This window comes from Elgaria multicarinata, chromosome 1 (assembly GCF_023053635.1).
Source record: "Elgaria multicarinata webbii isolate HBS135686 ecotype San Diego chromosome 1, rElgMul1.1.pri, whole genome shotgun sequence".
Taxonomy (NCBI): Eukaryota; Metazoa; Chordata; class Lepidosauria; order Squamata; family Anguidae; genus Elgaria; species Elgaria multicarinata.
In genome coordinates, this window is record NC_086171.1 from 81079084 (window position 1) to 81092710 (window position 13627).

Below are 13627 nucleotides of genomic sequence, written 5' to 3' on the forward strand. Positions count from 1 at the left end.
ACATAAAACCAAAGAAAACATATTACCAAAATAAAAGGGCTAAGAACTAAAATAGGGACGTTAAACTTCTTTCTGTCCAAAGGCTGAAGGGGCTGCATTCCAGTGGTGAAAGAGGCTGAAGGCAAAAAGGGTCAACCTAAAATACCAGGTTATTTTAGTTTAAAGTTCTAGAAAGCCCTGAATTTTCTGTGCAGGCTCAGAACTCCTATGAGTGAAAGCACAGATGGCCACTTGAAGAACTACAGTTATAGTTCTTTTACAATACTTTAGAGAAGAATGTGAAAATTACTGCCAGTTTAAATATTTGTTTCTTTGTGCTGTGTTATAGCATCATCTCTTACTCTGATGTTTTCAGATGACTTCTATTTGTTGATCTTTTTTTCTAGATCCACTAGATGGCGCTGTGACTCTTCTACCAGCCGAATCGCAACAACGTTTAATCCAGCTTGTTTACTTTTTGCCTCATTTATCAAGCAATCTTCTTTCTTCTCTCAGTCACTGCTGTATTACGGGGAAACTGTCTGTAAAGTTATCTACCACTCTTATTGGGATACTGCGTATGAGGTAAGCAATTTACCCAGCTGGGTTTTTCCTAAGCAAATTGGACTAATGAAGTGACCTTAAATTAGATGGTGTATCTTAAGGAGCCAAGTTTTACTGTTTTGCATCTTTCAAAAACATTGGGCAATGTAACTTGGAAGACAGGTACACATGAGGATAATCTGCAGGAAGGGAGAGGATGCAGACTGCAGAAATGGAAGGAAAGAGGGTGGGGAAATAGGGGAACCCATGAGGATGGGAAGAAGAGGTGGGTGTAGTGAAAGACCAGGAAGGCAGATGAAAGGCGAGAGGTCAGAGATGTATAGGAGGGAAAATAGCAGGTGGCGGGGGGCTTGGGGGAGAGGCATGCATACCCCATGAAGTAAAGTGGAAAAATGAGGATGGGGGCTGATTGGGGAGGTCACAGTTAGCTTTAAAGAGGGTAGAATTTTGGGGTTGGTGGAGGGAATGTAGGGGATAAGAAGGCACCATGGTGGAGGAGCGGCTGCTGCTACTACTACTACTACTATATGCCCGTAACAAAACTTAAGAGTTTAAAGAAAATCTGTTGCAAGAGCAGTGAGTGTGTCTAATTGCTATTGCCGTTCTTAAAAGCTCTGCAGGCATAATCACACGAGCTTTCTTTCCCCTGGAGATTTGGCAGTTTTTGCATGCTTTGAGGCTAATTGTTCAGCACGTACTTAGTATCATCATCGAGACACTGTGTCAAACCATACCACTCTGCTTGGCCAGTGTAGACTGCAGTGGCTGTTTTCCTCCTGTCACTGCTCCCTCACCCAAATAGGGCCCTATGATCAGACGTTTGAATTTATTGGTGAGTGTGTGTGTGTGTGTGTTTGGTAAGGAAGGGAAAGGCCACAGAATCTCCTTGCATATGCAGATTGGTTTTTCAACTCGTGTGTGCGTGGAACTGGCCTCTTCCCAGTGAGAGAAAATAGCATGTGGGCATAAGACAGCATCTTAACTAGGGATGGATAAACAATTAGCTGGGTCTATGTTTTTTATGCAAGATTATTCAATTTGCATCTTACAGAACCAAAGATAATTTGCATTCACAAAGCCATAAATATCTCAGCTTCCAGTAAATTTTGCAAAGCTAAACAAAAAATGTGTTCAGCAACATGCACACATTTGAAAAATGCGTACGTTTCTAAAATGTGCACAAAATAAGTATGAGTTCATTTGAACCAGGACTGAACAACCTTGGCAGTGGATAAACAAGAACCTCATTGAGATCTAGCTTGATTAGTTTGCCCATCTCTAATCTAAACAAGCTTGCGGTTAGCATGGTTGGAATAAAGGAATGTCATACTAGTCCTAAAGTATTAGGGATAGCAAAGTTTTATTACTATCTTTTAAAAAGTGGCCCCAGTTCCTTTTAGTGATGTAAAATATGGTATGTGCAGAGATTAAAAATGTTAAGTGAATTGGAATTCCTACGTTGCACTTTACACAAGGAGAGTAAAATGATGGTTTCTAGTGCTCCATTCTGTGTAAATCTCCATTTTTACCATTCTTAAAGACAGTTCAGGCACACATTTCTAATCCCTTTTATTAGCCTATGAATATTAACTTTGTCTGTAGATGGCACTGTGTTTCTTCTTTGTAAATAGGTTTTGTTTGGGAGAGGGACTATAGTATAATTGATTCTTTTGGTATATAGCGCTTATTTCTGAAAAGGACTTCTTACCTTTTCCTGATATGCACAAAGTATTAGTTTAGAAGTAAATATAGGAGGTGTAAGTATCAACATTGCAAACTTGAGGTACTTAGTGATTTAGTCCATTTTATGAATATAACCAGTTATTAAAGAGATTTGGAGTAACTGGAGAGGTAAAATTTCTGGAAATTTTGAAGCCATGGAAAAAAAAACGTTTTTCCCCGGGGAGTTTTGGGAAAAACACGAAAATTTTCAGAAAACTAAAAAAAAAGAAGAAATATTAGCACTTCTTACAGATTGAAAGTCACTTTGTTACTTTAGGAATATAAAAAATAATTATGTACAAGTTGGTTTGGCATAAAATTATCACATTTGGTATATTAAAAGTACAGTGTATTTTGCAAATTGAATTTACTTTTTTACTTTTTTAATTTTTTTGGTAACAAATGGAGCTACAAGCTTCTGAACTACATCTAAACTGTAAGGAACCTCTTTGTTTTTGCCAGTTTATGAGGAGCAGGCATTTTTTTAAAAAAACAACCCAACAACCCAGAAGAAACCAACATTAGTAACAAAGAAAATTATTTATGTCTCTGCCACTCCTCCACAGTGTCAAGCAGACATAAAGCACCCATTCCCATAAAAAGAACTGAGAAAAAGAGGGGACCAAGATTCAATGAATATGCATGAAATTTAATCAGACTCATTTTCTGAGCTATAGCTATCACTATCAGTTTCAGCCTCTGCTTCAGTGGCAGTGCCCTCTACAGGCAGAAATGCATCTTGCGCTTGCATTTGAGAGTTGTAGTCTCAGTTTGCACCTAGGACTTGGTTGTCCTTGGTGTACAGAAATTGTAATAATCTGATACTGTACATAGTTTTTAGAAAGCATTTGGCGAAATAAATATATGAACACCTTATTTTAAACATTTTATTCATCATTCTAAAATAAAACATTCCATAATCCATTTTTTCTTCATTTTTTTCATTTTTCCAATTTTTTGGGAACCCCCCCCCCACAAAAAAAAGCTTCGGAAACCCCCCAGAAGAAAACCTTTCCTCCCCTGAATTTTTCTGGCTTTTTCCCCAGTCTTTCACATCTCTAGGAGTAACTATTCTAACGCTGAGGGACAGATTTGTAATTTCCTTTATTTCAGGTAAACAGTATCTACATACACCACATACATTTACACAAACCTAGTTGATTCCAGCTCACAACTAATGGACCAGTATTTTACTTAAGCTATTAATATGATCCCTAGTTTGAATTTAGAAGTGGCAGTTGTTGCAATGTTTTGAATGTGATAATCTCATTGTTGAATCCTTTCTATAGTCTCTTATAAAGCTTCACTGGTGCAAGTATTTGTCCGTCTTTGGGTAGCATTCATAGCCTTTGGATAAACTTCGTCAGAAAATTCTAGAATTCCACTTAACGATCCTTTCTTACTGTCAGCAGTGCAGATCAGCTAACTCCTTCAGTTGTGGTTGTGCATATTGTAGTTGTGTTACATATGAAAATGGTTAGCAAACAGTAGATAACATGGCTTGCCTTCATTAAACGGAGATGCAGTCTGTAGTGTGTTGAGAGGAGCTGTTGGAATCAAGGCAACACTTTGGGTGCTTCCAGACTGTGTTATCGTAGCGCTCCTCAGTCATTGCTTTTCTGCGGTAAACTAAAAGCAGAGGTGCAGTTGACTTTTGGCTATTGGGAGTGTTGCATTTTTTTTCCTGAGAATATCCTACTGTGTTCCATCCACACTATTGGACATCACATAGGCTGTGCGGGCAGGGATGGGGAAGGTTCACTTCATTAGAGCAGCAAATGTTTAAATATTTCCTCCCTGCAATCCTTTTTTTAAAAATCGCCTAAAAATTAGCTGTAGCGCTTGTTTCAGAGATATTAAGCTTTGCCGTATGTGTTGTGTTAAATTTCCTTTGGGGGGAAATAGTGGGAAAGGGGGTAAGGAACACAATATTCTCGATGCAACTAGGGAAAGCAACACCCCTCAACAACACCCTCCCACAGCAGAGCTGCTTATAGAGCATGAGAAGGATATCAGAAGGGCGGCGAGGGAGTGGATTAACCACTTTTGTGCAGATATTCCATGTTTTAAAAGTCCGCAATGGGAGCTGAGGGAGAGAGCAGAGAAGTGTCTCACTGAGGAGGCTGAACTCCCAAAGAGAGAGAGCAGCTCTTCACTCTCCAGCCTTCCTGCTGGTTCCCACTGCTGCCTTCTCATCTGCTCTAGGCAGCTACGAGGAAACACTGCGCACACAGGGAGTCTTTGATCTGACATCGGGGAGCCCAGCACAAAGTGTATTTAAAAAAATATATCTATACACACATCTAGAAAGAACGAGGTCCAAAGCACCCTTTTTGTAGTGCAGCAGGACGGTATTACAAACTGATGGAGGAGAATTTGAAAACTCCCTCTCTTCTCTTCTCTTCCTTCACCCCACAAATGGTTTCCCAGCTGCTCCTTTCCTTAACAGCGCCTCATTCAGAGAAAGCAGCTTCTCACACTCCTTTTTTCCCCACCCAAAAGCACGTTGCTTCCTCATCCTCATCCTTTTAATTTTTTTTATTGGCACTCCAACATTACTGTGCAACGTTTTGATTATTTTTTAAACAGGCAGACATGTGCTCCCCACTTCTGACTGAGGATTCCTATGGACTCAATTCCCAACAATTCCTCTGCCCTTCCTTTTAATTCTAACACCAGGGAGCCCCATGCAGCCTGCAGTCACTCCTTTGTGCCTATTGAGCCATCACATCTCCCTCTGGCCTCTCTTGAGTAGCAACAGGGCCTCTTGCTGCTTTCCATACTCCCTTGCTCCATGTAAGGCAGAGAAGGGGGAAAGACGTGAAGTGACCACACATAAGGAAATGCAAGCAATGGAGACGAAAGCGAGGCATCTCCAACACGTCATCTCTTCTTAATAGAGCACTCCTCTCACCAGGTGCTTCAGGTGCACATTTTCCCACTTGGGGATTGCATCTTCAAAATTAAGCAACTCTTGCATAACCCATGTGGTATGTTTCAGGGTTGTTAAACTCATGCGTAAGCCACGTTCGCCAGATTCACATGGCATGGCAATCTCAAAGCAAAGTTTGGATATGTAACCTGGCAGCGGCTCATTGCGGGTTAACTCATGATGAGCCAAGTTGTGTCGTTCAAACCCAGTCAACGGAAGTGAAGAAGTTCAAGGTTGATTTAAGAAGGCATATATTTATGCTCCAAGCATGAAGCTGCTTTATGCCGAGTCAGACTCTTGGCCCATCTAGCCCAGTATTGGCGACATTGACTGGCACTGGCTCTCTGGGCTTTTAGGCAGGAGTCTTTTCAAGCCTACCTGGAGATGCCGGTAATTGAACCTAGGACCTTCTGCATGCAAGGTGTGTGCTGTACCCCTCAGCGCAGTCCCTCCCTTATACATTTACCTTATAAGATTATCAAAGATTAGAGATTTGGGTACTGTATTTAAATAAATATCCCTTGCTTACTTAGATATTGCATGCTTTCCATTTTAGATTTGCATTTTTTATCATGCAAGGAAAATTAGTAAGCAGATGAAAACGTTAGAAGCCAAGTTGTTTTCTCTTAAAACTGTTGTGTTTGTCTCTCAAATCCCCTCTAACTCCTCAAAAGATATTAGATTGGTTTAGCTGTATTTCAGAAAAATAAAACCTTCTAAATATACTAGTCTGTTAGAATAAAAGAAACTTTTCTCATTAACAATATTTGTAGCTTGAAATGGTCAGACTTGTACGAGCTTGAAAAAAGGAAACTGTAGAAGACATACCACATGGGTAGGCCTGTAGGAAAAATATCAGATCTTTACCCCTTCCTGAAAACGTTGCATTTGGGTGTTCATGCAGAATGCTTTCTTGCCCGCTTTGGAGGTCGCTATCTTCTGTACGTTGCCAAAATCTTTGACTTCAGAACTATTGGGAAGAATATACAATACTTATCTCTTCATATCGCACCTAATGGTGTTTGATCTCTACCTTTTTCACTGACGTAGAAAGTGCTTTCAAGGTTTTCCTATGCTGTAGTTGTTGAAAACAAATGAGATTGCTTCTGTTTTATGCCAGAGGTCCTCAAACATCATTTCAAATAGCAGTCCCATATCAAGAGTACAGGATTCCTGTGTGTAGAAAAATATATCTGTATTGGTCCTTCTTGAGTGTTGTCCCCTTTATCAATGGGCACACCTCTGTTTTCACTTCACCAAACGTTATTTGACTTCTGTACATTTCTTCTAGAGCTTCTCATTTGTCATCTTTATATGCTAATGTTGGTACATAAGTACTGGATGGATGGCTATGGCTTAAACTGCACATGGTGGCAGAAGAGCCATGGCTTTAAATGCGATTCTGCCTTGTTTGTGTCTGATTCCACTGCCCCCCCCCCCCCCGGTCTCATCCCCCCCATATCATGTATATCTTTGCACCCCTTCCCCCACAAAGTTTTTTTTCCCAGTTAGATATTTTTTTGAAGTTGGAGCCTGACTGAGGAAAAAGTGATGTCTGAATTTAGGCTAGTGTGGAAGGGTTCGTCCCGCAAACCTCCTTTGCTGTTTAAATTGGATCCCTGTCTTGCACATGTTTGGGGCAGGTCTACATTTTAAATATACAGGTTTACTACCATCATGTCTAGTTTGGGCCTGAATTACAATGTAGCATAATAACCTTGTCTCCCACTCTTTTTTAAAAAATAGATCCTCTTTTGTGGGATGGAAATATCCTGTGCAAGGCAGTTCAGTGACTGACATGGATTATTTCAGCTTCTTGTTTTCAACTCTTACAGGTAATCTGTAAATTTAATAAATTTGCTTTCAGCGCAATACTATTGAATTTCCTTCTGAGGGCACAGGGAATGATGCATACATTAGATTAAAGATGAGTATTTTGCATTACTTGTATAAACAATGACTCAACATCTCATAAATGCTAGATCCATTTCAATCGGGCTTCAGGCCTGGTTTTGGAACAGAAACTGCCTTGGTCGCCCTGTGGGATGACCTCTGTCGGGAGAGAGACAGGGGGAGTGCGACCCTGTTGGTTCTCCTGGACCTCTCAGCGGCCTTCGATACCATCGACCATGGTATCCTTCTGGATAGGTTGTCTGAGCTGGGAGTTGGAGGTACTGCGTTGCAGTGGTTCCGCTCCTACTTGGATGGCCGATTCCAGAAGGTGGTGCTGGGGGATTATTGCTCTGTGCCGTGGCACCTAAGCCATGGGGTTCCACAGGGCTCTATCTTATCCCCTATGCTGTTTAACATATACATGGAGCCGCTGGGGGAGGTTATCCGGAGATGTGGACTGAGGTGTCATCAATATGCGGATGATACCCAGCTCTACCTTTCTTTTTCATCAAACCCAGGTGAGGCAGTGGCTGTTCTGAACCAGTGCCTGGGCACGGTAATGGACTGGATGAGGGCTAATAAACTGAAACTCAATCCAGACAAGACGGAGGTACTGTTAGCGGGTGGTTCTTCTGTCCGGCGAGGTGATGTTTGCCCTGTCCTGGACGGGGTTGCACTCCCCCTAAAGGATCGGGTCCGTAGTTTGGGGGTGCTCTTCGATCCAGAACTGTCACTTGAGGCACAGGTGAACTCAGTGGCAAAGAGCACCTTTTATCAGCTCAGGCTGATATACCAGCTGCGCCCTTATCTGGACAGAGATAGCTTAGCTACAGTTATCCATGCTCTGATAACCTCTCGTTTGGATTACTGCAATGCGTTATACGTGGGGCTGCCTTTGAAAACGGTCCGGAAACTTCAACTGGTGCAAAACAGGGCAGCAAGGTTATTAACAGGGACTGGCCGGCGAGATCACATTACGCCAGTCCTTTTACAACTTCATTGGCTGCCAGTCCAGGTCCGGGCCCAATTCAAAGTGCTGGTATTGACATTTAAAGCCCTAAACGGTTTGGGGCCAGGTTATCTGAAGGAACGCCTCCTCCCATATGTACCTACCCGGACCTTAAGATCATCTACAGGGGGCCTTCTCCATGAGCCCCTGCCAAAGGAAGTGAGGCAGGTGGCTACTAGGAGGAGGGCTTTCTCCGCTGTGGCACCCCGGTTGTGGAACGAGCTCCCCAGAGAGGTCCGCTTGGCGCCTACACTATACTGCTTTCGTCGCCAGCTGAAGACCTTTTTATTCACTCAGTATTTTAACACTTAATTTTAACTTAAATTTAAATTTTACTGTTTTAACTCTGTATTTTAATCCTATATCAACTTTGCTGTGTGGTTTTATCCTGGTTGCGCTTTTTATACTGTATTTCGTAATTGTGTTTTAAACTGTTGGGTGTTTTACTGTGGTTTTAATTTTTGTGAACCGCCCAGAGAGCTTCGGCTATTGGGCGGTATAAAAATGTAATAAATAAATAAATAAATAAATAAAATGCTAGAATTTAAGAAGCAATGGTTATAAGTGATAAAGCACATCTGTGATGGCTTTCTACTTCATCCAGCTGCCATTGGATTTCAGTTACCTTTATTTTTTCCACTGGAGAGATTATTTCGTTTTGAAAAAAGTGCCAGTGGGCTGCATTTGAACTATTTTAATATCTCTTGATGTTTGTTTTCCATAACCCTAGCAGATAGGCTTTTTTGCTCTGTACTCCCTAATGTACAGCCACACACGTGCTTGTAATGCTGTAACATTTCTGAATTTTTAAACTGGTGATCAGTCTCAGAATACAGAGCAGTGGAATTTAAAAGCTTGGCAGTATTTTGGAGATCTCCAAATGGCTGCCTTAAGCATGGTTCTCTCCACTAGTCTTGTAAACGAAATAAGAGATCAGAGCATTAAAATAATTTTAGCAGTCCTTACTCCCCAGATACTTTCTGAATGCCCCAGTAAATTATTCCTGCTGATCCATCTGTCTTGATTTTGGCTCTAGCACCCACTCTGTTGCTAAAATCTTCCCCTGCCTTTAAATTTCCAAAGTCTTCAGTCTTGCATGCACAGAATCCTGTTCTGCCCATGTAATTTCTCTTTAACCCTTTTATGTCAATAGTGTTTGCAGCTTCTGTTGCCTCTTACCTTCTCCCTTTCCTTCATGCCTCCTTTATACTTACACTGCTTCCTACAGACTTTCATAGACTAATTTAAATAATATAAATATTCCCTCACAGCCATAATAGAATTCTACAACCTGAAAAAAATTCTCTTTTGTTTATACAAAAATTCAAATATGAGTGAAGTGCGAAAAAGCTGCGAGCCCAAAACCTTAAGTAACAAAATCAAGTTCATTTCATGTGTTGCAGTATTCATGGTGAACTGTTCTGTCTCTGTGTCAAGCACATACTTAACTCTGTCTCCTATTGAAATCAATAGGCTTTACAAGTGCTTAAGTTGAATCCGGCCCATGATGAAATAGTGCTAACATGCTTTCCTTATAATGTTTGAAGATATGTTTTATTTCCCTATTCAGACGTTCTGTTTTTTTCTGCTGGCCTTATAAAGTTTGGAGTATTTCATGAATATGAAGTGGGGGATAGAAGGTTTTCATGAGTCTGTAACAAATGTAAACAAAAATAGCAGAACAATAATTCTCTTTAGGGCTTGCTCCTAATTGGCTCCTCTGTTGACCTTTTCCAGGCTTTTCCAAAGAAGAGTTGAATAACCTTCAGAACATTAGGGGGAGACCACATGTAAGCCAAACACAGCTCTCCCCTGTCCAGCTCTACTTGACAGATCTGGACCAGTTTTCGTATCACTGGGCTGTGACAGAGGTAATGCCGTTTGCATGGAGAATGCAATGCAGTTTTTGCGGACTCACTATTGGTGAGAATAATCTTTCTGTGTTATCCCCTAGCTAAGCTGCTTGTGGGAGCGGTTGGATGCCAATATTGGCAGCAGCTGACACATCATTTATTTTAGGGTAGTCTCACTAAAGTTTAAGAACAGTTCAGTGGTGTCAGTCCTTGACAGTACTGGAAAGATAATTGCTTTTGCTTCTTTCTGCAAGCAATGAGTTGAATGGCTTGCTGGCCATCGGTTTCTGTGCTTCATCTAGGAACTTGGCAAGAGATGGTGCATTCATTCAGTGCGTCTATACTACTTTTAGTTCTGGCTAGGGAAATGGCCCAGCTTTTGAATTTGCATGACCATCATCCAACAGGTGGTTTTCTGATCAGAAACTAGTAGAGAAGGAATTCACCTTGTCTGACTAATCCCTTTCAGATGATGACGAATTGTGAGATTCTAATAAGGAAATGATGACAAACTCCCAGCAGAACTCTCCCTTTGAACGTGTTGACTACTTTTCCTGACTGCCTTACCAACTGCACAGGGCTTATCATGAAGTTCTCTTCTCAGTGTCAAGAATGCCATTCGTCTCTCATTACCTACTAAGTGAGCTTTCCCGCCCCCCGCCGCCTTTTTGCTGGTCTATAGGAACTCGAGCTTGTTTCTTGAAAATGCCACCTTCTGTGCATCTAGCTGCTTTGACTTGTTCTTGTTCAGTCTCTTAACAGTGCTATCCTTTCCATGCTGACTCAGAAGTAAGCCCTATTGAAGTCAGTGGGATGTTCGCTTACTTAAGTGTGTATAGGATTGCATTTATAATCTAAATGTGATCTAGTTGACAGTAAAGTTTTCTGAAAAGTAGTTGGGAACTCTTCCCCAGGAAAGGTTGTCATATCTTGTTCCTGCCTTCTGGGTTTATCCTTTCCTGACTGCCTTACTAACAACCAGGAGAAGAGAACTTGAACACAAACACCCTTCGAACCCCTTCCAAACTGTTTGAAGCTTCAGGATGTTGCTCTGTGGCAAAAGGAGTGGTCTTGGATTTAGAACTGGAAATAGGCCTAATCTTGGATTTGTATGACCGTTATTACTATCTTCCAGCAGCATAAGGAGTGTTGTTACTTTCGCCTTGCCAGGTGTACTGCTTGTCCATTTCAGGAACAAAGTGAAAAGTTTCCCTTTAGTCTTTCCCCCTTTTAAAGGCTGAAACTAGACTAAAGACGAATGTACTTTTGAAATACAGCAGGGTGTTAACCACACCTATCCATGTGTTTGAATCTTCACTTCCAAGAAAGCAGAAGCCTTTATAAGCCAGGCTCTTCTAAAATCTGGCCTGCAGGATGCTTCTGGAAATGGGGCCAAACTAACCGGCTTGGGTTTGGTTCTAGTAATTCTAGGCATTGTTAGGACTGTTCATTTCGGACAGTGCCAGCTAATTGTAAGAAAATGGTGTGGCTGACTTTCAGGCTGACTCCCTATGACACAGTAGTGGAAGAAGGGCTCTAGTATGTTCTTTCAAAATAAAAATAACAATGCTTTCAGGTGATAGTGCAGGTAATGCAGCTTGTGTTCTCAAGCAAGCCAAATCCCCTGGAGCACTTCAGTTTCTCAGTGTACTCTCTTGTCAGATACTGAGTCTCTTCTGACATAAATAGGTTTGACAGGGCAATATTACTCGTGGTTTGAGTTGTTGAAAGGTGCTTCTAAAGGAGAGTGGTGGTTTGGCCAACCACATTAGGTTCGGAAGGGAAAATACTCCTGATTCGATGACTGAAAGCCCCCCCCCCCCAAAGCTAACTTAACACACGGAAGAGCAAGATTTGAAAGGGGAAACAAGAAAGCCACATTCAAGACCATATTACGTGAAATATAATCGTACATGGAGCCAGAAGCATTTGAATGAGTAGAAAAAGATAATGAATGTTATAATCATGGCTTTTTTCATTGTGTTTTAATTGCAGTTGTTCTAGAATGGCTAGGCATTCTATTTATACATTTAATGGTTTGGGACTGTTCAGGAGAGAGCTGTTTGATAGGGCAAAGGAGTGGTGAATCTCTTTTTGGTCTGAGAGCTCTAGGGACTATTTTAAGTTTGTCTAGTGAGTCACATCAAAAAATACTTATATGCACACCTTGCTAATGTATCATCTCCCTCCTTTGGAAGAAGCCTTTAGTCATCTAACTGGTCCACTCTAGAAACAGGACCAAGCTGGGAGCCCCTTCAAATTGTCTGTAGCCCTCCTAAATCTCTCCCAGAAAACCCCCACCCTCTTTAGAATGCCCAGTTCCAATTCCTGTCTCTGTAATAGGTATGTTTCGAAAAATATTTTATAAGATAATTTGATTTGGGAGAGAATCTTCATTGGTCATCTTCTGAATGAATTCCTTCACCCACTCAGCTGCCCCAAAATTCAGGGGTCTGTGATCTGAAATGTGGAAAATGCAATTGAAAGTTAGAAGCGCGCTAAAATTTTATGTCATTAGGTTGCCTCAGGAAAAAGCAATACAACTTTACACATCTATGGGAGAGGGATTTGGGGATCACCATTTCAGAGGGCAAGTGGTTAGTATTTCACAGATAATTGGGTTTTAATGTGCAGATGTTTCTTTTATTGCTTTTTTTTAAATGTAATTGAATTTGCTATAACAAATCTTAAAGACATTGATTATAATAAATGTTGCTGGCAGTTAAAATAGTGTGGGCTGGAAATGGGAAGAAAGCTCATCCACCTACAGTGCATGAATGGTTGATTAAATTCTTGGAAATAGCAGAAATGGATACTCTATCTGAAAGTATATATAGAAGAATGGGAAATCAACAGATAATTTGTTCTGCGGACAGATGGAATGGTTTTATTTATTGGAACAATAATTGGCAACATAATAGGTTACACATAGAAATCTTTTTTGTTGTAAAATGATTTTGTTTCTTCGTTTTCTCTACTCTCTGTGCCATAGAAGTTGTTGTTTTTTTGACGTTTTATTTTGAACAGGCTTGACCCAAAAGCTTTCCTTCACTTCCTTGGCCACAGGTCTCTGTTCATGCTTATCATTGAAGCTTCTGTTTCTATTATATGCTCAGTGAACTGAGTTGAAGAGAACGAGTAGTAGAATTTACATCCACACTAATTCCCATGGTAAATACTCCCATGTGTGAGTACATGGAACAGATTTGCTTGCTAACACATGTAAGCATTTTTTTTAAAAGAACCACCGGATCATCAGTATGACTTGCTTAAGCACATACCTGTATTATATTTGGGGGGATTTTCAAAATCCTATGAAAACCCAGTAAGATGAGCCAATGACTCAATTTAAATTATATTTGATTGTGTGGGGATCGGAGGGTGAATGGGGGAAGAAGAGAAGAGATTGGTAGCTGTGTTCTCAATTTCAGGCAGGCATTCTTCATTAGTATTGGATCTGTAGTCTAAATATTGACTGTAGCCTGGGAGCAATTTGATCTTTCTGTAGTCAGCTCTTTATCTCTTGAGGCTTCACGTCTATAGGTTTGTTGCCTTTCCAGATTACGAGATAAGGCTTCTAAGGAACTGTCGATTTGTATCGCATGATTTTCATATTATTTCTTTAGCAATGTTGAGTATACAAGATCATTTCAATTTTAATTGGCTTCATTTTAA

General features: G+C 40.8%; 1 protein-coding gene across 2 annotated transcripts in view; it reads left to right on the forward strand.

Moving 5' to 3' along the window:
- TEX10 (testis expressed 10) overlaps positions 1–13627 on the forward strand; it is a 40442-nt gene that overhangs the window by 16825 nt on the left and 9990 nt on the right. For both annotated transcript variants that reach the window (XM_063130858.1, XM_063130867.1), the window contains 3 exons: positions 387–564; positions 6944–7032; positions 9837–9970. In XM_063130858.1, the coding sequence (XP_062986928.1) occupies positions 387–564; positions 6944–7032; positions 9837–9970 (401 nt within the window). The remainder of the gene's footprint in view (positions 1–386; positions 565–6943; positions 7033–9836; positions 9971–13627) is intronic.